Source organism: Balaenoptera musculus, chromosome 20, assembly GCF_009873245.2.
Source record: "Balaenoptera musculus isolate JJ_BM4_2016_0621 chromosome 20, mBalMus1.pri.v3, whole genome shotgun sequence".
Lineage (NCBI taxonomy): Eukaryota > Metazoa > Chordata > Mammalia > Artiodactyla > Balaenopteridae > Balaenoptera > Balaenoptera musculus.
The window spans coordinates 19,345,896-19,373,383 of record NC_045804.1 but is presented as its reverse complement, the minus strand read 5'-3'; the positions used below and the strand labels follow the sequence as shown (position 1 = coordinate 19,373,383).

The 27,488-nt window shown below is 57.2% G+C and overlaps 2 protein-coding genes across 5 annotated transcripts in view; one reads left to right on the top strand and one right to left on the bottom strand.

Moving 5' to 3' along the window:
* Positions 1 to 1,825: 1,825 nt before the first annotated feature.
* THRA (thyroid hormone receptor alpha) lies at positions 1,826 to 23,657 on the bottom strand. Its single transcript, XM_036837695.1, has 9 exons — positions 23,454 to 23,657; positions 12,634 to 12,981; positions 9,732 to 9,799; positions 9,082 to 9,182; positions 7,027 to 7,174; positions 6,214 to 6,419; positions 5,060 to 5,206; positions 4,270 to 4,528; positions 1,826 to 3,648 (listed from the first exon to the last, which is right to left on the bottom strand). Exons 2-9 carry the CDS (start codon positions 12,684 to 12,686, stop codon positions 3,398 to 3,400), a joined length of 1,233 nt encoding a protein of 410 aa, XP_036693590.1. The 5' UTR covers positions 12,687 to 12,981; positions 23,454 to 23,657; the 3' UTR covers positions 1,826 to 3,397.
* Positions 23,162 to 27,488, top strand: part of MED24 (mediator complex subunit 24) — a 32,027-nt gene continuing 27,700 nt past the window's right edge. For 3 of the 4 annotated variants that reach the window (XM_036837688.1, XM_036837690.1, XM_036837687.1), the window contains exon 1: positions 23,162 to 23,272. The gene's annotated coding sequence lies outside the window, so the exon portion shown is untranslated. The remainder of the gene's footprint in view (positions 23,273 to 27,488) is intronic. The other variant, XM_036837691.1, reaches the window with a different exon arrangement.

Sequence of the window (27,488 nt, the reverse complement as noted above, 5' to 3'; positions counted from 1 at the left end):
CTTCTGTGGTGTGTGCTCGTTCTGGGGGGGTGGGGCGGGAACGTGGCCAAGGCTGGGGGCACACCTCTCCATCTGGTCAGTTTGTGGGGTGGGTCCTCTGGCCAGCAGATGGGAGGATACAGGGAAACAGCACACAAGTCTAAGGGGGGGGTGCCCAAGGGGATTATTTTCATCATATATTTATTACATAAATATATAGTAAAATAGACGAGCAACAATTACCATAAAAATATCTTTCTTTAAAATCCTGACCCAAAACACAACGGGGTGAAAAATCGCACATAACAGACATACTGATTGTCAACGTGGGGCAGGAGTAGGAGCCCCCCAAGTCACCCCTACTGGCCCCACCCCTCCCTGGGGAAGGGACCTACCTCCTTCCCTGTTTCTGGCCACAGCCCCCCTCCCCCCACCCCAGCACCAGCTTCTCATACATTCAGTAGCGCCTGCAAGGAAGTGTCCCCCTCCTCCCACCCAGGAGTTCCCAGGGCAGGAATTACTGTCCCCCTTATGGACGGTGTCTGTGTCACACGCCCTGCCCTCTCCCAGCCCTGTAGACCCGCCGCCAGGGGAAGGGGTAGGGGCTCCTCCTCCCCCACCCTCCCCAAGTCTGAGCAGGGAGGAGGCTGGATGAGGTATGTGTGTTATGAGTGATGGGAGGGGGAATACTGAGATGGAGAGGCGGGTGGTGGGGGCGGGGTAGTGGTCATGGCTCTGGCACCCCCTTGTCCTGGCCTGGCACCCTCCTCCTAGTCCCAGCAGCCCCTCCTCCCACCAACACTGCACCTGCTGCCCCACTCTGCCTGCCCTAGTGCCCCGGGCCAATACTAGGGGAGGCACGCTAAGCACCCACATCAAGGCCATCCCCCTCATTAGCACCAATGGCCCCCAGGAGAGGGCCCTGTCCCTCACTTCCAAAGCAGGGACTGGGACAGCTGCCTCTCTAGAGCAGGTGCGTGGCACTCCTGAGTCCCCCCGGCTCCTCCCCCACCACGTGTACTTGCTCACACATTCACGCAGAGAAACGCACACATACACCCCACGTCACTGAGAGTGGGGGGAGGGGTCGGGGGTTACGGGGAAGAGTGGGGGATCACAGCTCATATGATTGGGGAGGGGGAGGGGGGATTTCCCAAGTGCCTGTAAGAGGCCAAGCCTCTTGAAGGCCTTTTCTCCACCATGGGCATGGCTGAGAATGGGAACGGAGGGGTGGAGGTGGGGATGGAGGGGTGGGGAGACGGCAGACAGGTCAGGAATTCCACTGGGCCCCCAGGGGGTGGGAGGAGGGTACAAGAGGGCTTATCCATGGGACTGGAGTAATACAGGAATCAGTACCCCAGGAGAGAGAGAGGGTAGAGACGGACAAGGACAGCACGGGCAGCCCACGAGCCCAAGGGGGGCGGGGCAGGCACGTGCACAGGTGATAGCAGATGCTCTTCTAGGCCCTCCAGCCCTGTCGGAACACCTGAACAGTGGGGGAAGGACATGCCCTGATGGGCAGCATAGCATTGCCTTCCCGTGTGTGTGTGTGTGTGTGTGTGTGTGTGTGTGTGTGTGTGTTTGTGTGTGTGTGTGTGTGTGTGTGTGTGTGAGAAGGGGGCTGTGGCAGGCTGAGGGTCAGGGTGGGGTGGCAGGTTCCCCACTGCTTAAGACATTTTTGCCCCAATAGTGCAAAGCGCAGGAAGCCCTGGCACCCCTCCCCCCGCCCCCTGCCCCATTCCCCATGGCTTCCGGGGGCATCTGTGTCCACCCATCCATCCCTGCCGACATGCAGCCCTGAGCCCAGGGCCCTCTGGTCTGCTCCGTCCCTCTCCCACCCTCCCCTCCCCCCACCCTCAGAGGGCTACCTCCTCCCTCCCTCTCTCCCCTGCGGAGTGGGCGATAGCCAAAGGGAGGAGGAGGAGGGCAGCTCACCCAAGTGCAGACCAACAGAGCACTCCTCACCAGGAGGGTGGGAGGTGGCTCAAGCCAAAGTCCCTGAATTAGAGAAGAGAAGAGGGGAAAGGGGCTCCAGGGGCGCAGGGGCGGCTGGCCTAAAGAGCTTCAAAGAAAAAAGGAGGCGCACCAGCCGCCCCCTCCCCCAGGGCTTCGACTAAGTGCCATTTATCTAAGCACCCCCATTCCGGTGCCTGCCTGCCCAGAGTCTGGGATAGTGCATCGAGTGGGAGTGGAAAGGAGGAGGGCAGGGGTTAGAGAGAGCCCAGCAGACAGATGGAAACAGGGGCCTAAGGGGGTGGAGGCTCTGGGAGAAGCTCACGCACACCCCCCCCACCCCCCCAGGGCAGCAGCATCTGGATCGTAGCTAATACTGCAGGATGTGAGGAGGGCGGGACCTTGAGCCACAGTTTTTCCTGTGTGGGTGCCACGATGCGGAAGGAGTTGGTGGGGGGGGGACACAGGGAGAGGCCCCTGGGACTGGGCACTTGAAAGGGGAGCTGTGCGGGCAGCAGGGCAGGCTGGTGAGGGGCCAGTTGGCATCCAGCGTGAGAGGTAGATGGAACTCAGCGGGCACGAGTGGCAGAGAGCAGAGGGAGTACTGGCGCGGGGGGTGCCAAAGGGGCACAGAGGGAGGGGCAAGGCAAGGGGGGGTGGCCAGGACCCTGTTGTATTAACTCACAGCTCTGATCGGCAGCCCTACCCCTGGGGACCTGGTGTGGGGGGCAGTTCTCTCTGATTTGGGGGGAGGAGGGGCAGCTCTCAAAGTGCTTGGGGGTGGGGGGGGGGTCCTCCCCTCTGGCCAGCCTCAGTTAATAACTTAATATCATCTCTCTATCAATCGCTCGCTCTCTCTTTTTTCTCTTTTTTTCCTCTGTCTAGTACTTCTTCATTTATCTTCTCTCCGTGCCTGGTTTCCAAAGTGCAGTTAGAATGACTGTAATTTTTAACCTCCAGGGGAGGAGCCAAGCCAAGCCTTTCTTTGCACCCAGGCATCTGGGGAAGCAGAGAGGCCCTTAGCCTGGAGGGGGAACCTAGGCCAAGAGACTGGGCGGGGGGCTCTCTCTTGCGTGTGTGTAGGGGGGGTGAGTTGAGGGCATCTTCCCCCATCCCACATTCCTCCATCCCCTACGGTCAAGATGGCTTGTCCCCTCTTAGCTCTCCCTACCTTCTCGGAGGACGGGGTCCTGGGAACTGCAGGACACGGTCCCCCCCGCCCCCCGACCCCCCCGCCTCCCACACTGTCCTTTTCATAGCAAGTTCATTTGTTTGCCCTGCCCCAGGGCTGGAGGTTCTGAGGAGGGACGGGGCAATGCGGGGGGTTGTGTGTGGGGAGCTGAATCTATCCGAGGACGAGAGGGAGGAGAGAAGAGGTGTGGGGGTCTCCCTCAGCCCCCAGCTCTGCCCCTTCTCTCCAGGCTCCTCCCCACCAGCTCCGCACACCCTCTGGCCGCCTGAGGCTTTAGACTTCCTGATCCTCAAAGACCTCGAGGAAGAGTGGGGGGAAGAGTTCGGTGGGGCACTCGACTTTCATGTGGAGGAAGCGGCTGGCGTGGCAGGCCCCGATCATGCGGAGGTCAGTCACCTTCATCAGCAGCTTGGGCCAGAAGTGCGGAATGTTGTGTTTGCGGTGGTTGACGTAGTGCTCGAACGCCAGCAGGTACGCCTCCTGACTCTTCTCGATCTTGTCCACACACAGCAGGCCCGAGCGGTCTGGGGGAAGGAGGGGCAGGCGGGTGAGTGGGCGGAGAGGGGCAGAGGCGGAGAGGCTGGGGGAGAGGGAAGAAAAACACGTTCTGGGCAAGTGTAGGGGCAACCGCAGGGCAGAGGGAGGGGACCAGGGGGTGGAGGGGCAGGTAAAGAGGACAGAGGGCAAGAGGTAGGCCTGGAAAGAGAGGAGACCTGGAGACAGGGCAGAACTAATGGGCAGAGAGATGGAGGGGGGAAGAGCAATACAGAGGGCGTTAGGGGCAAGAAAGGGGTACTGAGAACAGAGGCGGGATGGGGGAGAGAAGGTTGATGGGAACAGAGTGGGGGATGGGGAACAAAGGGGTCTGGGGGAGACAGAGAGCAGGTGGGGGCAGACAGAACAAATGAAGCCAGGATAGGAGTAGAGGAGGGACTCGGAGGTAAGAGATGGGCCTGGATATCAGAACGGAGGGGGGATGGGTGACAGAGCAGGGGACCGGGGACAGAGGATGGGCCTGGGGACAGAGAGGCAGCTTTGTGGAGCAGAGAGACCATGGGGTTAAAGAAGGAGCATGACAGGCCCAGGGCCCAGCCAAACTCTGGGCCCCTGGAAGCTCCCGAGCCCTCCCAGCCAGGCCTCGGTACCTGTTGACATTAGCAGCACAGCCTGCAGCAGAGCCACTTCCGTGTCATCCAAGTTAAAGGCAGAGAGTGACTTGCCCAGTTCAAAGATGGCATCGGAGACGACACCCAGGCCGCCATTCTTGAGCTGCTCCCGCTTGACAGCCATCTCCCCGCTCAGTGTCAGGGTGTCGCTCTCGGGGTCATAGCGGACAGCCGCCCGCAGGGACATGATCTCCATGCAGCACCCCTTCAGGAGGATGATCTGGTCTTCGCAAGGCAGCTGCAGAACCACAGGGAAACTCAGCAGGCCCCTCCGCATGGGCATCCCCCGCGGGTGCCCCCTGGGAGCCGCAAGGCCACCACCGGCCAGGAACGTGTGCTCTGAACAGCTCCCTTGCAATGAGCGATGGATCTGCCCTGTTTCATTAAGCCTCCCAACTATGCCTCTGTGTTAGGTCCCGTCAGTGCCTCCATGCCCACCGCAGATGAGCGAAGGGAGGTACAGGGAGTTAGGCCACATGGCCAAGGAGAACTTCCAGAGTCAGGATGGCTGCATAGACTTCGGGGGAGACAGGAAGGGAAGGGCTGGGGAGGCTGGGCCCGTGGAGCCTGTTGGTTCTTTAGGGATCAGCTCACCCTGTGCGTGTGCGTGTGTGCGTGCGTGTGTGTGTGTTGGGTGTGTTGACCTACAAGAATTGCTCCCCATCCAGACAGCTTCAGATGAGCACGAGCTGGGACAGGGTGACCTGGGGAGCAGCCCGAGGTTTCCCTCCAGCGTGGCACCGTGTCTCTCCTCCCATCTGCCACTCACCTCAGAGAACATGGGCAGTTTTTTGGCAAAGTCCACCACACGGGTGATGGCCGGGGTGATGATCTTGGTAAACTCGCTGAAGGCCTCAAGGTCCACCTTGTCTCCGTCCGGCATGGAGACGATGGGTGACTGGCCAATGTCATCCGGCTAGAGGGAGAGATGGGGGTCAGCTGGGGCTGCAGACCCCTTTCAACCTCTCACCGAGGCTCCCTGCCCACCAGGGGGAGCTCCAAGGCAGCTTGGTGAAGCGGGGCCACTAGCACCTGGGGGCAGCTGTGTCCCAACCCAGGGCTAAGGCTTCTCCCATCTTGAGGCAGAGAATACACCAGCGTCAGAGCTCCAAGTTGGCTAATAATCACAAGGATCATAATAGCAGTAGAGGTAATGTCATAACAATAGAAGCTAGATTTATTGAATATTTAACATGTAACTAGGCATTAAGCCATGTGTTTTACACATACTATCTCATTTAATCCTCACCATGACTTATCACCATTAGTTGATGTTATACGTATCATCATTTCACAGATGAGGAAACTGAGACAGACTGCAGCTTAGTAATAAGCCCAAGGTCATGTGACTAGTAAGTGGTAGAAGCAGGATTGGAACCCGGGCAGTCTGATCCCCGACAGTTACACACACACGTGCTTGGTATCAGAGCCAGTGCTCCTAAGAGCATACTGTTCCACCCGCTGACACACTCCACCAGGAGTTTTCTGCCTTCCCCACCATACACAACCAACTATCCATCTCCTCCCAAGCTGACCATTTACTTGGCACTCAGTTTTGCCGGGGCCTAAAACAATGCCCAGCACCCAAGAGGTCCCCCAAAATACTGTTACATGACTGCGTCCTCACCCTTCCTCCCAGTCACTGTGGGCAGGAAAAAGAGGAGAGCTCACCTCCGTTCACTGGAAATTCGATGAGGAGGGTAAGGCCCTGCCCTCATGGAGCTCCCAGTCAGATGGAAAAGGCAGGACCCTGATAGCAGCGACACTTACACAGGTGTACGAATCAGCACTGTCGAGTTGCGGAGACTATCAGCCTTGGGTCAGACTAAACTAAGAAGGCTTTCTAGAGGAGGCAGGACTCTGAGTTCACTCTCCTCTCCTGGCTACCTGGCTCCCGCTCCCCCGGGCTCCCCCTCTCCTTACCAGGAATTTCCGCCTCTGTTTCCAATGGCTGCCCTGGGCATTTGTGCTGCGATGGGCCTCCGTGGCAACGTGGATCAGGTCCCACTCTTCGGGAGTGGGCTCTGGTCGCTGCTGCAGTGATCGGATCATCTCCTCCTTCCGCCGCCGCTCCCGGTTCTGCTCAATCAGCTTGCGTTTGGCCACCCGCTTCGAATCATCTAGAACCACTGTCAACAACAGACAGACACGATGCCCTTTGCATGGCACACTCCGTAACCCACTCAGAAACTACTCTTCCCAGTAGGCCAAGAGAGGCTAAGTGACTTCCCAAATCACCTAGCAGTCGGGTGGCACAACCTGGATCATGAATGATCACTGGGACCACATCAACTCCAATTTGGGCTGACCCAGAGGAATACCATGTTCTGATCTAAAGGGTTATGGTGACAGTAGTTACTAGAAGACTGCCATCCAATCCCTAGCTAATGAAAAATGCCCTCTCTCACCCAGAAGTGGGGTGCCTTCTCTAGTAGTCAGAGACACTGTGCTATGGGGGGGGGTACTCAGGACTTATTTCGACCCAACAACTCTAAGGCCCTGGAGTGGTGAAAGGCAGGTAGGCACTGAGGCCCATGCCCAGAGCCCAGAGAGGGATCCTGTTTCCTTTTCTTCAGGGATGAGGGCAGCAGGGACCAAGATTCTGAACATTCATTCTGCCACCAGCCTGACCCAGACTGTCTCTCTGCCCTGTGGGTACCTGGAAGGGAGCTGCCATGTCTGAACGCACCCCCCCCTCACAGCTGCCTGGCCCGCTTCCCCCACCCATCCCCTTACAGTCCATGGCCATGCCCACAGCGATGCACTTCTTGAAGCGGCACAGCTGGCACTGATTGCGGGTGATCTTGTCAATGACACAACAGCTGTCATATTTGCACGAGTAGGTGGGGTGGAGGTTCTTCTGGATTGTGCGGCGAAAGAAGCCCTGGAGTTGGGGGAGGGCAGGGAGACAGAGCATGTTGTGATCACAATCTTCCCTTCCTGAATCAACCGTGCAGTTCTCTGGGGTGGGGGGGGCGGGCTGGGGAACTACTGAGGGAACCTGGCATCCTCTCAACACAGCAAGCCCCGCATCACTGGGCTCTGCCAGGACTTAGAAATACACATCCTCAGCTCCCCCAGCTGCCTAGGGGCCGGGGTACATGGGTAGTGGTGGTGGCAGAGTTAAGGATGGTGACCGCAGTTAGGAGATTTGAGCCTGGGATGGTGTGAGGTGCTAAGAGGCCTGAAGGAATAGCCGCTTTGGACACCAATGAATACCTGATTTTTCATCTTGTTAAACGACTCTAAAAACAACACTGGCCCCAAAACCATTCTCATACATGCTGCCTGTTGCCCATGCAGGTAGAATTCATGAAATGGGGGGCGGGGGGTCAAAAAGTCAAGAAAAGGCATTGGGTATGAACTCTACTAGCATGAAGATAATATTTTCAATTTTATATAGAGAGTTTAGTCTTTGCTTTAAAGGAAAAACCTCAAGACTCAAGACGGCAGTAATAATATGAAGAGCTAATGTCTGTTGCATACTTACTATGTGTCGGGCACTTATAAGCCTTTTCTATCCTGTATCATCACATTTAACGCTCATGTCAACCCCATGAGGTAGGAACTGTTATTATCTCCATTTTGCCGACTAAGAAACTGCAGCTTGGAGAGATTAAGCACTTTGCTCAAAGTCATATGGCTAAATGGGCAGCAGAGACTCAGAACTGGACCTGAGGTATAAGACACAAGGTCTGAGCTCTCAGATTTTGGGGTGCAATTATAATCACCTTGGGTAGCCATCAAAAATACAGACTCTTGGGCCTCACGCTAGACCTACATCAGGCTCTCTAGGAGTGGGAAGGCATCTCTGTCCTTTCGGGATGCCCCGCTGGGACTCAGATGTCCTTGAGGGTGAGGTTCCTTGTTGTATATTACACTGCTGGCATTGCTTGCAGGAACACTGCTAGGGGACTCTATATCCCTGGTGGTCTTGGTCTGATTGACACCAGGAAAGAGAGGAACTTGAAGCCTTGACATATTCTTAAAGCTTTCTGTTTCTTGAAAGGTCTTACACTGTCAGGAAGTGATGATCCTGGAAAAACCATGTAGGCTGAAATGTCCAAAGTGAGATCTAATTAAGCCTCCCCAAGTCATAGACCCCCTCTGCCCAGGGAGACTCTGCCATCCTCTTCTCTGGGCTCCGCCATGCCCCCCAGCACTGGTTCTCACCCTTTCAGGTGCAGTGGAAGCAATCCAAGGCAGATTCCACCACAAAAGATTCTGATTGAGTAGGGTTGGGATGAGGCCTTGGGATCTGCACTTAACAAGTACTGCAGGTGGTCCAGGAACTACATTTTGAGAAACACTGATGTTGCTTTTAACTGATGTCAGTCTTTCTCTGGTAGGCTGTGAGCAACTTGAGGGAAGGGCATATACTGCACATGTCACACTTAATACATTGAATGGATGGATGAAAGCAGACATTTATTGAGTGCTTCTTTTGTACTTGGCACTGTTTTAAGTACTCTATGTGCATTATCTCATTTTATTCTTCTAGCAACTCTATGAAGTAGGTAGTATGTTTATCCCCATTTTATAGATGAAGAAACTGAGGCTCAGAGAGATTAGGCATCTTACCTATGAGTGGCAGAGCAGGGATTATGCATGAACAAATGAATGAATGAATGAATGAATAAGAGAAGAGAAATGATGATATAACAGGTGGGCTTTAGGTTACATGTTTATAGAGCTGTCTGTTGTGCCAGGTGCTGAGGGACTTAAAGGGAATGTGATGGGGGGGGTGGCGTTCAGGTGGTGGGGGAGGGGCAGGAGCTGGCTGGTCCATACCTTGCAGCCCTCACAAGTGATGCAGCGGTAGTGATAACCGGTTGCCTTGTCCCCACACACGACACACTGCTCGTCTTTGTCCAGGTAACTAGGGATATACCCTGGGAGGGAGGAAGGGAGGCAGGCAGGCAGGCATGGCTTGGGTCCCCAGCAGAGAGGCTCCTACACTTTCTCCATCCCCCAGCTTTTCCTTCCTGGCCCATCCCCTAGCCCAGCCTCCCTGAAGGGTTCTCTGTCTCCAGGTATAATCCTGGAGACACATCAGAGGTCACCTTGTCCATCCCCTTCCCTAAGAATATGGAGAATCCAGTTCTTCTGACTGCCCCATTCAGGGCTTTTCTCTTGCTGCATGCCAGGGGCAGGGGATACGGGAGAAGGAGAAGCAAATGTCAGAGCGGCTCATCTTGGGGACCTCGGGCAAGGGGGCTATGGGGGAAGGGAAGAGGCCCTTCCTGACCTAATCCATCCTCAAAGGCTGGAGCGTACCCCACATCACCCCTCTCACCCCAGACAAGTCCATCCCACACTCTCCAGGAGGCTCTCCCCATGCGACACAGGAACTGCTGGTATAGGCCCAGGCCCTGGAAGTGCCCTGGCCTGGTTCTGTCGGATTGAGGGTGGGAAGGAAGGGCACACGCAGCCAGGCTCACCTGACATGCTGGTTTTCAGGGAACATTGGCCGTTCTTTCTTTTTCGCTTTCCATCTGGTGACCTGGCACTGGATGGGGGCAAAGTGGGCCGAATCAGAGAGCAGTCCTTGGGCAGCCCCCCTTCTCATCCAATAGGCTGAAGTCATCCCCCAGGCCTGACTCCCTCCTTCTTGTGTCCTCATCCTACCTCCCACCCCCAGGTCAACTGACAAAACTGAGAAGGGTCTAGCTATCTGGAAGCTTTGGGGCGAGAGATAAAGGGCTTGGCTGGGGCACAAGCATATTCTAGGGCCCCAACATACACACACACACACACAAGCACGCTCATAATCTATAAGATAGCCACATATTTAAGCCTTCAGTACATGACACGTATGCAGAAAGAATCTTCAGGACATGCTTAAAGCTATATAACCTTTAGAATACACATAAATATGTGCAACATAAGACCAGCACACACGAACAACTATGCTGCCTTCAGTATAAACCCAAGCACGGTAAATAAGCAGCAGGCTCTACTATCTATATCTATGCAACTTGCAAGGCTTTCTCAAACGTGTTATATGACCTCTAGGATATGCCCACATGTTATACAACCCTCTAGACGGGCACCTAATAATACCATGCCCCTCCCCCAAGTGAACATGTGACTTGATTTCCAGGTCATGCACACATGCTAAATAACCACAGTGGGACTTTCCTGGTGGCGCAGTGGTTAGGAGTCTGCCTGCCAACGCAGGGGACACGGGTTCGAGCCCTGGTCCGGGAAGATCCCACATGCCGTTGAGCAACTAAGCCCGTGCACCACAACTACTGAGCCTGCGCTCTAGAGCCCGCGAGCCACAACTATGGAAGCCCGCGTGCCCGCCACAGCTACTGAGCCCACATGCCGCAACTACTGAAGCCCGCACACTGCAAATACTGAGCCCGCGTGCTACAACTACTGAAGCCCACGCGCCTAGAGCCCGTGCTCTGCAACAAGAGAAGCCAACGCAATGAGAAGTCCACGCACCGCGACGAAGAGTAGCCCCCGCTCGCCACAACTAGAGAAAGCCCACGCGCAGCAAAGAAGACCCAACACCAGCCAAAAATTGAAAAATAAAAATAAAAATAAGTAACCACAGTGGACCACTAGAACCTAGACCCAAGAATATGAGAAAAGGATGGGACTCCCAGAGCTGCCCAGTCCATGACCTCCCTTTAGCAGAGCAGCAAACCTAGGCCCCACTTGTGCCTGGTGACACTGTGGCTGGAGTCAGAGCCAGGACAAGGACTCTGGGCCCCTCTAAGTAAGGTATTAGCAACCCTCAGCCACTGCACACATATGTTGCCAACCTCTCCACATACATGTTACATAACCTCGGCACACACAGGTTACATAAGCTTTCTACATGCATGCACGGATTGTATAACCTCCCACACCCACCCTGTGCGTGGCATGTTGCAGGGTCCTCCCCCCCCACCCCCACCCGCCTGGGGCCTGATGCGGCTCCCAACACACTGACACAGTGACCTTGGCCAGGGTCACAGCCACAGACAACTCTGTGTTCCACACGCCCTGGGGATTACCCCTGTCTGATGTCTACAACAGTTCGAGGGTCGGATCTCCCTCCTGCCTCTGGAGGGGTGGGTGTGGGGGGAACTCCCCGGCCACCTAGGCCCCAGTCGAGCTGGCAGTCTTCAGCAATTAACTAGACTCACAGCCTCTGGGTGCAGTCCCAGGGACAGCCACAAGGTGGCGCAGGGACATGGGGGAGGGGAGGCAGACAGGGGAGGGGCTGCAGTCCTGGGGGACCAGGAACTGGCATTCCCGCCTTTCTCAGAGTTAGCAGCAGACTTTCCCAGACCCACAGAAGTCTGGGCAGGGAAGTACAGAGGCTGTAAGTGAGAGCTACGCAATGACAGGCTAAATCTTTTTCAGAGCCCCCTGGGGTGGGGATTGCAGCGGGGGGGGGATACCCCCATTGCCCTACCCAGCTGCCAGCCCCATCCACTTCCTCTACCCCTCCAGGGACCCAGTCTTGGGCCCCAGGGCTTTGCTGGGCCAGGCCTCCGGCCTCCTGGCTCAGGATCTGGTCTCCTAGGCAACGGCCACACTACTCCCCAGAGCACCCCTCCCCCACCCTCTCCCTGGCCATAGGCACAGGCTGTACCCAGCTTCCAGGGCACCACGCCAACTGAGACTGAGCTCTGTGCCACTTGGAGCCGATGGGAGAGGCAGAGACCCTCTGGGCTCCTGAAGCACAATGCAGATCGTAGGTAACCCATCCCTCGTTGTGTGTGCAGGGCTGATGCCTCCTCCACGTGGAGCAAAACCTTCGTAGCTGGCATTCACTCTCACTTCCTGGGAGGAGCCCCATGGCAATGCCCGCCCTTGCCCATGAACAAGGAAGAGCTTGTGAGGCTCCCAATAGGTTCCAAATATAAGCGTGAGCTGTGACCAACAGCTACTGGTGCATGTGCCCTGAAATGTCATGTCACATGCACCATGGCTTCTGGACCACACGCTGGTGGTCAGAAGTGAACAAGCTGGTAGGGAGAGGAGGGAAATGGCAAGGCTTGGATTCCACATGCTCAGGTGAGGGTGGCTGAGGGGACACTGGGGGGCATTTGAGACTCCCAGCACTGTCAAGGGAGGGGCCACGTGTCTGCTGCCTGTAATTACTCTGCTCTGCATCACCTCCCGCCTTCAAAATGGGCATCTTTCCATTGAGGTGCCTAATTCCCTGCCGCATGGGAACATGACCTCATCTCCTGGGCAAAGGTAGGCAGCAGGCTTGCTGGCCTCATGCCCATCCCCCCAGAGGTGCTTAAAAGGCCCAAGCTCCACTCTCTCGGGCCCAGCCAGGTGACCCTTCCTGTTGCCTAGGAGTTGGCACGACCTAGTTGCCAGACCCATTACCTGTTCTCCTCTGGGTCTGACCCACACTCCACCTTGCTTGGCTTCTGTTCCATTCACTTTAATTCCATCCAGGATGCCCTCCAGCACGCCAAGAGACTGGGGTGGGCACACTGGCCCCCCCGGCACGCCCACAGGCCGCCCACCCCCCGCCACCCAGGCCCTAGGGCCCAGCACCCATGGTGCCTGTCTCAGCACTTGGCCTTTCACACCATGCCCTGCGCCCCAAGGGGGGCGGGCGGTGAGAGGGGCCAGGGAGTGGCAGGTAGTGGGGTTGGGGGGGAAGCCGGGTCTGTGGGGGGGTCCTGGGCTGGGGGAGTAGCTTCGGAATCTTGTCCTGTCCGGAGGTCCCTGCAGAGAGAGGAAAGAGGCAGGGATAAGGCGGCGCCATGGTGGGGCTAGGTGAATAGGATTCCTTTGGTGCCAACATTTTGGGGCTCATAACGAGGTGGTGGTAGTCATGGAGGGCAGGCACAGGGAGAGGACCAGGACAACCCTTCAGACCAACAGACAGCAGCCAAGACTGGAGATCCACATCCTGATCCCCAGACATGGAAAGGGATGGAGGGAAAGAATGAGGTCATCCATGTACCTCGTCTCAGTCCTCACATTCAATCAAGTGCCTGGCCCTTAATATGCGTCTATTAAACATCAGCTGTTGTTACCACCCCCCAGTTTCCCTAAAACTCATCAGTATTACAGGGCAAGAGGCCACCAGAGATGAGCAGCTTCAGCCCAGGCATGGGGGGTACTGGTGAAGGAAGTGTGGTTTGTGGGGGCAGCATGCAGGGACATGGGTGCCTTCATGGAGAGGGACATTGAAAATAGTAGGGAACCCACCTCCCCGGCTGCTGGCGCACTTACGACTCCCCAATCCCGGCCCCCCAAGGAGCTTCCCATACAAGGTCCCAAATCACACTTCCCAGTCTGAGGACCAGACTTCCCAGTTGGTTTAGCTGAGCTGCCACCCACCAGGACGGCAAGAGGAGGGGAAAGGAAACTAACCCACGTTAATGGGATAGAGAATATAGGCCCTCTGGTATCAGAACTTCACAGGTGAGGAAACAAAGCCTCAGAAAGCTTGACCATTCACTCGAGTTGGCACAGCTAGTAAGCAGCCTGCCTCCAATGCTTGCCTTGTCCTGCGACCTGGGGTCCAGGGCAGTGCCAACCTGGGCCAACCATTCCCCCCACGCTGCTCCGCTGACCCCAGACTGCAGACCCGAGGCTCCGTGTCTGCACACACAAGGCAGGTGTGGGCACGTGAGAGGGGACAAAAGGTGCAGCTCTCCGCACACAACCTCCATCGAGTGGCTGCTGCACCAGAGTCCTTGCCCCTGGGCCCCCCGGCCCCACCCCCAGGAACTGATAAGGAGCCAGGGTGGGAGGGGAAAGGAGAGATAAGTCAGGCCATTGGGCAGGGTAGGACAGGGCTGGACCATGGGACACGGCCTCTGCACTCAGGCAAGTCCCCATCCTGGGGAGCAGGGCAGTAGTACAGAAGGGTGGCCTACTCTGCTTTCGATGCCCCTGCAGACCAGAACTGGGCACTGGGGGCTGGACAGGAGACATGGGGTGGAGGGGTGCGAGCAGGGAGCCTTAGCCCAGGGAGCCGTCAAGAAAGTAGGTCAAGTTTTTCTTGGCTTGCGGAGAAATTCCTGTTATAAATTTATAATGGCGTAGCCAGCCCTAAGGGGTGGAGATGGGGGGAGAAGGAGTGGGTGGGGATGCCCAGGGCCTGGGCATAGGGGCCTGCTGCGCTCAGCCAGAGCAGTGAGGGGCTGGGGGCCGAGGCAGGCGTGGGCCTTGGGCTGGACAATAGAGGGCTATTTTCTGTCGCCTCTGTTTCCACTTCTATCTGTGCCCAGTGAAGCTTCCTTTGGTCTGTCGTCTGTCTGCATCTGAATGTCTCTCTCTCTCTCTGGGTCTGGGTGTCTCCCTGTCTCCCCCTCCCCCCAAGACTGTGCCTCGGTGCTTGGCACACCCTGGCTGCGGTGCTGCCCCCGCCCGTCTCCTGCCCACCTGGCATACTGCCACCACTTGTTTACAGAAGCTGGAAAAATCCACTCGCCAGCCTGAGGCCCGAGTGCCCCCGGGGAGGGGAGGAGGCAGGCACAGGAGTGGGCATGCTGAGAGAGGGGCAGCCCTGCGAGCCGGCCCTGGAGGCAGGTGAAGGGAACCGGCCTGTGTGGGAATGGGTATCAGCGGCTATGGGCCAGACAAGGCAGGGAGCACCGGCGGCAGCGCATGGCATGCGCAGCTCCTGCCCCAGGCCATAGCTCTGGAGGACCCCTCCCCCCGACTTCTGCCACTGCCAGTTGCTACAGGGCACACCTGGGGCAGTGCCAACCTAAGCCACCATGTTTATTTTCCCTTCCCCCGACCCAGACTGGCCTTAACTCCAAATGTGGCTGGGCACTGCCAAGGGCTTGCACGTGCCTGCTGCGGGGGGTGGAGGGAGGAGGCCCCCACTCTGCCCCACCTCTATGCTGAGCCGAACGGTGCCTGATGCCGCCCAGGCTCCACTGAGCCCCTGGTAGTGGGCAGAGGAGCAAGGTCCTGCCCTCACTGCTTAGGGCACCCTTGCCTGGCACCTAGCAAGAGGTTGGAACCCCTGGGGAGTCCTTGCCATCTCTCTGGGGACATACCTGGGTCTCTGAGGCGACAGAGCAGGCAGAGGGCCCAGCATGCGGGGAGGCACATAGCACATGAGCCTGTGTTAGCTGTGGGCAGAAAAAAGTCAGTAGGGCAGGGGGGCGGGGCAGAGATACCCATGCTGAAGGGCAGCCTCTCTCCCCTCCTCCTGGAGTCCTGCTCAATTCCCCCAGTGCCTGCCTGGCACATCCCCTGCAGAGGAAGAGGCTCAGTATCCCCCCAAGAGGCAGAGGGCTGGAGCTATGGGGCTCTGAGACCAGGCTGGACAGCCGGCAGGCAAGGCCCACCTGTTGGCTGGCCTGGCCACCCACTCCCTCTTTGTCAGATAAGAGATGCCTGGTGGCAGTGTGGGCAAGGTGCCCGCGGAGGGGGAAGCATTTCATTAAGCTTAAGTGCTTCTGCAATGGGGGGACTGAGACAAGAGGCCAATGCGGCATCCACGGGCACCATGCCATGTTCCCGCTGCTGGACTGTCCCACTCCGCAGTCCTGTGGACCCAAGGGACTCCCTGGAAGGACTCCTAGGGCTGCTAGAGGGGACCCTCTGCCCCAGAATCCAGCCCCAAATTCTGTGCCCACCACTCTCCTGAGTGTCTGCTCTTGGCTTTGGCCCCACCTGTCAGGGCCCGTGAACTTTGTCCTTAATGTTCTAAGGAAAGCCCAGCCCTCCTCCTTGCCAACCACAGAGGGAAAGACTCACATATAGAGAGGGGGGCTGAGAAAATGGGAGAAAGAGAAGAAGCAGAGGGGTGAAAGGGACGATGGGGGAAGAGGGGAAGAAGGATGAGGAGGGGCGAGAACAAAGAGATGGGCAGGGGTGGGGGTAGAGGCAGGGATGACAATGAAGTCAAGGGAGAGGAAGAAAGGCAGCAAGGAGATGGGAGTGGAGAGAGAAGGGTGAGGGAGAGAGGAGGACAGAGGAGGGAAGGAGAGACAAAGGCAGAAAGGTAACAAAGAAAGATGGGTGGGGGGGTGCTTCATGCCCCGCCTAAGTCCCACCTCATGGAGGCTGGGGGGAGGGGAGAAGAGAAATGGTTTCCACGGTGACAGCTGGTTCTTGGTGGCCTGGCATGTGGGCTATTAATAGTGCTGTGGGGAGATTCACACCTCCCTCTCCCCTTCCCCTTTGCCTGCTGCTAGGGTGGGGGGAGGTATTTCTCCCCCACTCCCAATTATCTGGCACTGATGCCCTGACTCCACACCATGGGGGCCAAGAAGGGTGGCCAGGTGGCCACTGTAGCCCAAACACACACACACACACACACACACACACACACACGCGCGCGGGCATGCACAGGCAAACACAGGCATCTGTGTGCAGACACTGCTGCCGTGCCAGCGTGGGCTCCCATGGACAGCCACAAACACCAACAGCCCCGGGAGTCTGGAGATGGTGGAGGCTGCGGCATGAACACAGGCGCCCAGGTTGAGGGGCAGATGCCTCTCAGGGCTGGGACCTCTTCCTCCTCTCCCAGATCCCCCCCGGTTCTATTCTCAGGTATGGACTGAAGGGGACTGCCCCACCCAACTCCCTGTTATCCTAGTGCCAGGAGAGAGAGGAGGAGTGAAGGCGGGAAGGGAGGTACTATTTGGCAGGTGTGACATGGCAGAGGAGTACACAGACACAGGCACCAGCTTGGCAAGCGCGGCGGGGTGGGGTGGGGGGGGCGGGGCGTGGGTGGGCAGGGGGCGAGGCAGCACTCTTTGGTGGGCTCTCGCGGGGCCCGCATGAGATGGGATTCTGGAGCTTAAGGGCAGTGACCCTTAAGTCTGATCTCCTAGCCACTGTGGGGCCTTGGAGGCTAGAGAATGGGAGATGGGGTTGGGGGATATAATATAAGGGGGAGATAGGTTACTTAAACAAAAGGATCCTCTCCTCCAAAAGAATATAACAGGAAATTCCCCCCTGCAGGTCACAGACAGAAAGACATAAACAGTAGCCTTGACTTGGGCCAGATGCCCAGTATTAACATCAAAGACTGTGCTTCCCGCCCAACCCCACCATAACCTCACCCACCTGCTGCTCTCCTGTCCCTCCTCCCACCCCAGGCCAGCTCCAGTCAGGCATTAAGGTGGGCACCCAAGTCTAGGGCTCACCTCCATCCCCCCCACGCCTACTGACGATGGTTGTGCCCACATCCATGCTCAAGAGCTCAGCCCCTTCCCTGTCAACCCACAGAACTTCGTGCCCCCTGCCCCAGTTCCCCCCAGATATGGAGGGGGAGATCCAAATAGCCAAGAAGGCAGAGTTAGGAGCACCCCCAAGCTGGACGTACTCTCCCTGCCCTCCCCCCAGCAGCCAGCGGGTAACCGGAGCTGGGAGGTGGGGCAGCTGAAGGCTGGAGGCATGAATGTCACAGGGCCAAGGCGATCACTGCAGATGGCATCAGGGGCACAGGGCTTGGGGTCCCCCCTTCCCCACTCCCCTCTTCCCAGGAGGAGGCTGCAGAGAGGAGTCTGCAAGCCCTGGGGAGCACGCCCAGGAGGGAAGGGAATGGTGGAAGGGAAAAGAAAAGCAGGGATGTTCTCCCAGGCACCCCAGAGAGGCGGGAGATAGCCCCCACCCAAGCAGAACTGGCCGAGGCGGGGAGGCGGGGGAGAGGGACGAAGAGAGAAGAGGGGAGAGAGAAGCCGGGAGAGGGAGGGAGGGAATGGGGAGAGAGAGAGGGAGGAGGAGGGGGGGAGAGAGCGAGAGATTGAAAATTGTGTGTGTGTGTGTGTGTGTGTGTGTGTGTGTGTGTGTGTGAGTGAGAGAGAGAGAGAGTGAGTGAGAGAGTGAGAGAGAGAGAGAGGGAGAGAGGGAGGGAGAGAGAGGAGCGCATACGAGTGAGCAAGGGAGAGAGAGCAGGCGAGAGCGAGCAAGTAAATGCAGCTGAGTCTCCCGCACACACACGGACACGTGCAGACACATACACTCACCCCGCATGCGCAGAGCCTCGGGCTCCGGGTACCCCATTCCAGCAGATATTCAGAGCCCTCCCCAGCCCACACATGCACAAAACACGCATACATGGATTGCGCGCACAACACACCCACTCACTGATGTGTACAAAGACGCTGATAGCCACCAAAGCCTCAGGTCCCGGTCCCCTTCCCTCGCCCACGCCCCACGCGCCTGGGTAAAAGAGAAAATGAAACAGGCAGCTAAGGCTCTAGGAGCCAAGAGCTCATCTCTTCCTTACAAGAGGAAGAGAGGAGGAAGAAGAGGGCTGGGGGCTGGGTCCAATCCCACTGCTCTTTGCCACTGCTGGAGGTGTGGCTGTGCCTTTGGCCCTAACCTTTAACCCCAGTCCCCAGTGCTGGGTGCCCACCTCCAAAGCAGGGGACCAAGGATAGCATTTTCTGGGCACCAGTAAGTTCCATCTTGCTCCCCTTGTCTACCCAGAGAACTTCTGACCCCTCCCTCTGGACCACCTCACACAATGGCATGCAAGTGGGAGGTCCCCTTTGGTGCCCCAGCCTTGGCCTGCCAGGGAGGAAGGCAGGCAACACCATATGCCTGAAAACCACATGCTCCCCTCCCTCCACCAGCCCCAGATGCCTCTGTGAGAGACTGAGAACTGTCTCTGGTTCCAAGCAGCGCGTGTATCCGCACCCTGGAGCGTTCCAGGCCTTGGGAAGAGAGGAGAATCCACAGGCGTTGCTTGCCGTGCCAGCATGCAATACCGACTGACCACAAGTGTCACCCCACGTTATGTTATTTACCCTCACTCTGAGTGAGGTGGGCACCATTGCCTCCAGATTATGAAAACCTAGGCCCAGAGTCAGCAACTGGCAAATGGTGAAAACCCAGCCTCCAACTCCCAGCCAGTGCTCTTCCCACCATGGTCACACTTGCCTCCCTCCCCAAGAGGCACAAAAGTCCCCCAAGCACCTTTACAGCCATGAGAACCAGGGTTGAGATTAGCCCCCTACCCCAGAGGCTCCCCACTGGCCCACCACAAGGCATATCCCCACCACTGTCCTGGGGGAGCTGCATAAAAGGGATTTGGGGGAGAGAGGAGTCTTATCACCAGATGCACACAGGAAAGGTGGCAACCCAGGACAGACCCTGGATCTCGAGGTGCCACGCCTAACACCCTCCTTATTCACTGCCACCGTCCTCCACACTAATGCCCCCTCCATGCAGGGGTGGCGAATCTGTCAGCCAGGGCTGGGTCCTGGTTGATTGATCAATGGTAGGTAGCTGAGATGCTGGGTCCCCAGGAGAGAGGAAGGGTGCCGTATTCTACTCATAAGAAAGGAGCGGGGTTGTGGAGAGAGCCTGCTTTCCTGGTTTTTTCTCTCCCCCATTCCCAGTGCTCTCAGACTTGTCCTAACCAGAGATGCAGTGATACCCAAACATTCATGCATTTGCCCCTAACTGGGGAGGCGTGTCCCAGGCTGAGATGTCAAGAGCTCCTTTTAAGAAGCAGCTAAAAGGTGAGGATCAGAGGAGGGCAAGGCAGAGGGGCTCCAGGCTGCATAAACTCACGGGGGAGAGAGAGGGGGGACATGGAGGATGAGGAGGCTGGAGATTAGGGACCCACTATCCCTACCACCCCCCCATCCCCATCCCATCCCTGTGATGTCTAGGAGATCCAGTTCTCCACCAAGCTTCTCCAAGAAGTGACCTACAGACTTCCTCGTTGTAACAGCTAACACATACAGTGCTTGTTATGCACCAGGCACTTTTTAAAGCATTTTGTATATTCTGACTCCTCTAATCCTCAAAAAGCTGAATGAGGTAGGTATTATCATCCTCAATTCACAGACAAGGCAAGGGAGAGGTTAAATCGCTTGCCCAGGATTATACAATCCACAAGTGGCAGAGCTGGGATTCAAATCCAGGCAATCCAGCTCAAAAAAAAAAAAAAAAAAAAAAAAAAAAATATATATATATATATATATATATATATATATATATATATCCCTGCTTTTAACCATTACAGCATATCACCTGCTAGAGGAACAACATCTTGTTCTTTCATCCAGCTATGTGTTCCCTGTGACCCAGCCTCAGTTTCCCTTTCAGTAGCAGCCATGGATTCTCTATGGTAGAATCCCTACCAGTGCCTCCTCATCCATGGTCTAGGCCACAGCTAGAGGGGAGCATGGCCAGAAATGGTAGATGCCCCCTGCTCAAACTCCCTCTCTGGAAGACTTGCCCATTCTGCCACTCTGGGCTGGAGGGCCAGCCCATGGGAGAGGGCCTCACACAGCCCCACACAAAGTCTGGGCAGCTGTACCCTCAGAACCAGGCTCTGAGGCTGGACAAAGCAGACACAGCTGTTGGGCATCTCTGAGGTGGGTCTCAGCTGCCAGGGGTGTGGAGAAAGGCCACTGTGAGTCCTGCCAAAGACCCAGCTCAGCCAGGTCCTGCCAACTCCTGCCACTGCCCCTGGGGGGCGATTATTTTCCAGCGGGTCAGTGTGGAGGGAGCCCCCTCACCGGCCTGCTTGGGAGCTAGCTAGCCATGGCCTGCACACCCAGGCCTTCCACCCAGCTGGTGTCCCCTGGCTGAGCCTGCCAGCCTGAGAGGTCAGCATGGGCAGTGGCTGACCCCCTTTCCTTCCCCCCCCCCACTCCCAGCCCCCCAAACTCGCTGGCCGCAGCTGCAGCACTGAGGAAGCGCAGGATGTCCTGAGCAGCCAGCTGAGCCCCCTGCCCCCAACCCCAACCTCCCGCTGACCCCAGAGGCAGGGCAGGCGGGCCGAGGGGCGGGGTTTGAGTATTAACAACTGGAGAAGAATGAAGAACATCACCACCAGTTCCCAGCTCTGAGAAAGGAGGCTGTGGCAGAAACGGAGACCAGAACAGGGGTCGACGGGGGCAGGGACAGGTGAGAGTTACAGACTAGCAGAGAAACAAGGAGGGAGGAGACACAGCGGAGACAGAGCATTGGAGCGAAATTCCAAGTCAAAAATACACATCACTCACCCAGACACTCACCAGCATACTGCCTCCTACGGGAGACTTCCAAGTTTAGACAGGAGGGCAGAGGTGGGAAAAGGGGCCAGACTCACGGTGGGAGGCAGGAACTCAGCTGGGGGCCCGTGAGCATCCCCAGGAATGGCTCAGACAAACAACCCCAGCAGGGGCAGCTAGGTTCCTTATTTGCTTTTGGGGTAGGGATAGAGGCTGCTTCCTAGGAGCCAGGTCTCCCCAAGACCCCCCTCCCCCCAGCAGCCAGGATCATCCCAGCTCCTGAAGTCACTGAACACTGCTTCAGGTCCATGACTCGGCCCTCTAGAACTCCCCTACCCACTACTCTCTTTGCTCTAATTTCTCTGTCCCTCAAAAAAAAAAGAACCTCAAAAAAGAAGACAGGAGGAAGCTTGAGGGGAAAAGTCTATGACTGTATGTGCATCTAGGGGTGTGCCTGACTGCACAACTACACTGTGTGCATCCAGAGTTGTAGACCTGTGACTGTGTGGTCCTGAGCCTTGTAAATGCCTTCTGCACCTGAGTCCCTGGGACTGTGTGCAAATGAGTGTACCTGTGTCCGGAGTTCCCACAGTCAATCAGTTAACAAATATTTACAGAGCACTTCCTATGCTAGGCTCTGGGTGGGATCCAGAGCAATTCCAGAGATTCTCCCAGGTCTCAAGGAGCTCACCATCTGGGGGGTGGGGGGGACGACAAGCGAAAGAGACGGAAAATGTTATCGTGAATGCATGCCTTACACCATTATGGGAGCAGGGGTTTTGTGGTATACAGAACCTCAGAGAGCCACAGTAAGAGTCCAGGAAAATACTTGTTGCTAAGCAGTGTATCCGTGTGTTGATGTGTAACTGCATTTGCGTTTGACTGAGTGACAGCGACTGTTACGGCAAGGAGATGATGCCTGTGTGACTGGGCTCATGCGAGCACGTGTGTGCCTGTGAGTGACAGGGTCTTTTGTAATGTGCGGCTGTGTGCAATTGCTCTGTGTTCATGCAAGCGTGCGATAGTGACTTTCTGTGTGGGTGACAGCGACTCCTCCTTGTTGTGTGTGACAGCATCTCCGTGTGACCCTGTGCATGGGTATGTGCATGGGTTGGTCTCCCTACTCTTGGTCTCCCGTGGGTGTGTCCCACCCCTCTGAGCTCCCCTGTGCAGCGGCAGCCAGCCTCTTCCCTTGTCCCCATGTGGGTGTGTCCAGCAGCTCCTGTCCTTGAATCCGCCTGGGTGTCCCTGGGTGTGCATGTGGCCGTCTATGTGAGCATATCTGTGTGTCTGCATGTCACGTTTGCTTCCCCCCTCATCTTGGACAACAGCCCCCTTCATCCCTTCCCCCTCCTGGGGCCAGAGCCAGCACTGAGAGGTGGGCTCCCATCTCACTGACTTTCCTTCTGCGACCTCCACCCCTGGAAACGCGTGGTTCTCTCCACTGCCCCTATCATCCCCCACCCCGCAGGCTTTTCCTTCACACTGGACTAGGGAGGGCCCCAGGCAGAGAAGGGGCACCAGAGACACGTTGCAAGGGGAGGGAAACGGGTGGCACACACAACACGGGTCCATTCCTCCCTCTCTTCCCTAACCACCCTAGCTTGCAACTCCCCTAATCACCTAGGAACCCTCAGATACACCCCCCGCCCCGCACACACCCCCCCCCAACCAGCCGCGTTTTTGCAATTAAGAGTGTTGCAACCAGAGAGCCATGTTCAATTGGGGAGGCGGGTGAAGGGGGGGGGAACTTCCTCCTCCCGGGGCCAGTGCAAGCCCACCCCCCACCCCACTCCTACCGCCCTCCGCAGCTGGAGGCAGCTTTGCAAAGGCCACTCGGCCTCGGCCTGGGAGGCTAGGGGTGGGAGCTGGGGGGGCAGGCCTCCGGCGCACCGTAAACAAACCGCGGCGCGGCGGGCGGGGGAGCTCCGGCGGCCGGCAGCGGGGCCGGGCCCGGGAATGCGCAGCGGACGGGCCGGACAGAGGCCGGGCGGGCCCTCGAGGGGGAGGCCCGGACGCCATCTCCGCCGGCGAACCCCGGGGCCCACCGACCTCCCAGCAACGCCTCTCTTCCCCAGGGCGTAAGTTGCAAGCTCCCGGCCAGTGACAGGGTCACCGGGGCGTCCGGGAAAGCTGAGCCTGGCAGCGGGTACCCCTCGGGCGCCCCAGCCCGCCTGGGAGCTGGCCAGAGAGCCCCGCGGCTTTGCATAATCAATCGCAAGGCATTTGCATATTAATGCCCCCTCGCTCCCTCCCCCTTACCTCGGCGTGGCGCGCTGGACCGGGCTGGGCAGCGACGCGGGGGTCTCAGCGCCCCGTGCCGGGGGCGTCCATGGGGGGCCGGTGGGGCCCGGGCCGCCCGCCTCCTGCGCCCGGGTGTGAGTGCGAGTGAGCGCGGGGGGGCGGGGGGCGAGTGTGGCGGCCCCGCGGCTCCTCCGGCAGAGGCGGCGGCCGCTCTTGGCTCCTCCCTCCCCCGCCCCGCTCTGGCTGGGGCTCGGGCTCTGCGCGCCCGGCCGGCTCTCGGCTGCTCCCTGCAGGCCGCCTAGCCGCCGCCGCCGCCGGCCCCCGCCTCCCGCCCCCCGCCCCCCGCCGCGCCCCGGGACCCCGGCCAGCCGCCCGGCCGCCCCTCGGCCGCCTCTGCCCCCGCCCCGCCCGCACTTGCCCGCCCCACTCCAGGCGTCTCCGGCGGGAGTGGTACTTGGTGACATATTTTGGAAGAGATGTCATTTAGAAAATAGCCTTCCCTTGCTGGAAGAATTGCAGGGTTGGGGGAGATGCACCACGGGGATGGAGAAGGGCTTATCGGCGAGCCGCCTGCACCTTAGAAGTCGGGGGGAAAGTCTAAATACCAAACCCCAGGAGGTTTAGAGTTTGTTTTGAGTTCGGGTCCCTTCTCTGCCAGTAACTCACTGTGTGACCTTGAACAAATCACCACCGCTCTAGGTGGCAGAGCTTCCTCAACCTTAAAATTCGAGGATTGTGCACGGTTACCCCTGAGGTCCTTTTAACTTCAATCATCCTATGTTTTTAACCCTTTTGGAGGTATGCTTCCCCATTACCTCCCTTGCAGGCTCATTTCTAACATCATTACCTGATCCACTGCCTCCTCTTTCAAATGTCACCCTCCTCCAGTATAGGCTTTTTCTATTCACTGTCACCAGTCATTTCCTCAACAATCTGGTCCTCTTGCTGAGCTGGGGAGGGGGTAAGGCTTGCCCTACCCCGTCAACTCTCAGCTTCACAGAGGTGGGTTTTCCTCCCATGTTTGCCCCCCCCCAACCCAATCCAAATGTACAGGGCCAGTCTAAGGAGGAGGGTGGGCTGTGTAAAAATGGATCCCCTTCCCCAAAGGAGAGGTCTCCATCATGCCAGCCCCACCCCTCATGCACACACACACACACACACACACACGTGCATTCATGGACATAAAACCAACCCAGTGACGCCAGATCCTTTCATTTCAGGATCTCCCAGCGCCAGGCAGAGCCCTCATTACCCCAGCACCCCCCCCCGACCCCGCCGGTTCACCTGCTGTCATTAGCTCAGTTTTTACCAGCGGGGGCCATAGCCTTCCCACGGCTCCCAGGGCGGGGCCCTGTCTCCATGGTCTGCTCTTGGAGAGGTGTGTGTGTGTGTGTGTGTGTGTGTGTATGTGTGTGTGTTAAGGGGAGCTGTTCTACCAGTCGCCCAGTTTGTACTGAATCACTTGTCAAATGTGGGGTTCTGACCAACAGCCTATCTGAATTGGGCTGCCCTCGCTCTTGTTAGTCTCAGCCACCTGCATCCTCAGCTCTGTTGGAGCCACTTCTTTTAGGGGGTATTGGGGTTTGCAATGCATGGGGGAGGGGAGGGTGACTCTCTTGGGACCCCCTGGAATCAAGGGGATGACAAAGGCAGTTGGGATGAAACGCATGGGATGCAGAGCGGAGTGGTGGTGATGAGGGGTTTGCAGTGGGGGAAGGGAGCCTGCAGTGGGGAATTGGGGCTGCAGCGTGCAGTGTCAGCATGCAGTAAATGAACCTGTGGGTCCAGCCTGGGCTCACGGTGGACATGCAATAGCTGCAGTGTGGGGCAGGAAGCTGATCACGCAGGGTCAGGGCAGCATGCAGGGGGAGGTGCAGTGATGGTGGCTGTCTGCCAATCAATGCCACCTCCTCAGTGATCGGGTTTGGCTGATTGGGGGGTGGGGCGCAGGGCAGGGCTGCGGTGTGCAGTGCTTAGGGTGCAGGCTGTACCATGTATGGAAATTGTCCCTTGGGATTGGGCTGCCCAAGGAGTTAGGAGAGAATCTCAGTGCATAAGATACATTTATGAGATGAGGTGCATGTATCCTCTGCATCCATCAGCCAGAACCAGGAGGCAGTGGAGAGGTCTAGCAGCAATCTGGATTAGGTAGGGCAGGATGATGGAGTCCAGAGCAAGAAGGTGAAAGTGCTATGGTTTTTGTCTCCCCTCCATTCTGGCTTCCCCACCACATCTCTTTGATGAAAGGCCCTAAAGTTATTGGATGAGGGAGACTTTTTGAAATCCTAGACCCAGAGCCATAGAAAATGAAGTGCCTCCTGATGCATCTTTTTTCCCCAGGGCCAGAGTGAGCACCTTGAACTCAAAGACGAAAGTTCACCATTCTTATCTTCTCCTTACCTCTCTCCCTTTCCTTGCCTCCAGATATGGGCTGGTAACAGACCTGGGCAAGGGCAAAGTGAAGGGCATACTGCCTCCAAAGCAGGCATCTTGCCAGATGCCAGGATCCAGCCCAAGTCTGTGCTTATAGCCCCTGGCCCTGTGTTGCATCACTCCCCTTCCCACCGCACTCACCCTGCCTACCCCCATTTCTTGAAGCTTATAACTCGCCTCATAGTCATTTCATCCCCAACTCATGTTCCCTCCTTGCCATGAAACCTCTACCGGGCTGCTCCTCCCATCCCCGCCACCCCTGCTTCAGTGCTGAGTCCAAGGGGAGAACAGAATGGTGGGGCATGACTGAGGATGGATAGAGACCCCGCAAGGGGATACATCTGATGGCCCCCTCCCTCTTAGATTTTGGTTGCCAAGGAGGCAGCAAGAACAGCCTGTTCTCTGGGCTCCCATTGGAACAGCTATGCCCAGGCCCCTCCCTCTCTTCCTTCCCTTTCCTTCTCTCCCTCCCAGACTGTTGCTAGGAAGCACCCCAAGATTTCTCAAGGGTCCCACCCCTAGAAACCAGGGGATCCAGATTGCTTTCTGAATAGCTTCCCCAAAAGCCTGGAAGCCAAGACCCCACACAGCATTCTCCACCCCTGCCAAGAAGCCCCAAACAGTTTGGGGGAACAGGGGACAAGCCCTCTGCCAGCCTGCCCTGGAACTAGCTCAGTGGCCTGGGCCTCAGTAATTCCTCTCCCCATCTCATCTTGACCTCCTGGGCTCTGGGTGATGTCAGCAAGTGATGAGGTGTCCAGCAGATACCCCTTGACTCTGCAGACACAGCCCCACTTATTGCGGAGTTCTGGAAAGACTCTGGAAAGCAGAGGAAACTGAGGTATCACCAACTAAGAGAACTTAAAACCCAGGTATTTCTCCCTCTTACCAATTTTTTAATCAAGAAAAGATGGTGGAAATGGAGGAAAGAAAGGGGGGTCAGTTTATGGGAATTGGGGATCAAGTGTCTGGCAGAGATGAGAGACTGGGAAATTAGCAAACAATTGTCCTGCTAAGAGTAAAGTGGCCACTTAATGCCCCCCTATCGACCACATTTGTCCCATCACGTGCCCTGGTTATGGGTCACAAAAAAAGAATCAGCGAAGGGACTCGGGCCTGGCTGAGCCTTGCTTTTGGTATCTGAGGATAGAAGTGGAAAAAGAAGCTGACACCTTCTCCAGGTTGTCTTTCAGAGTTTCTCCTACTTTTATTCATTCATTTGACACTTTGTTTTGAACATTTAATACGTGCCAGGTATTGGATCCCCTGAACTTGCCCAGCTTCTGGTTTCTCTGCCGTGTGGAACCCCTTAGTCCTGCTTTGCCAGGAGGAGAGAGGAGGGGAGGGGGAGGGGGCAGTCTCCTTTACCTACCACACTGCAGCCCTCCCCCTTCAGTTAAAGGAAAGATGGGACAGGTTGATGTGGAGGCCAAGAGGACAGAGTGGCTTTCAGGGCCCGGAGGAAGGAGCAGCTGGCCTGTCCAGGATTCAGGATCACAGCACTCTTTCCTCCGCGCTGGAGGGTGCGGGGAGGGAAGGCATCCTTCAGGGTGTTAGAGAGGAAACAACTCCAAGGATTGGTTCAAATTCTGCCTTTCACTGTCCTGGCTGGTCTCTTTC

Excerpts from the sequence above, each read along its gene's own strand:
- THRA (XM_036837695.1), bottom strand. The coding sequence starts at position 12,686 with ATGGAACAGAAGCCAAGCAAGGTGGAGTGTGGGTCAGACCCAGAGGAG. Across the intron at positions 4,529-5,059 it reads AACTGCCCATGTTCTCTGAG|CTGCCTTGCGAAGACCAGAT; the intron begins GTGAGTGGCAGA and ends GTGGTTCTGCAG. Across the intron at positions 3,649-4,269 it reads TGTGCTGCTAATGTCAACAG|ACCGCTCGGGCCTGCTGTGT; the intron begins GTACCGAGGCCT and ends TCCTTCCCCCAG.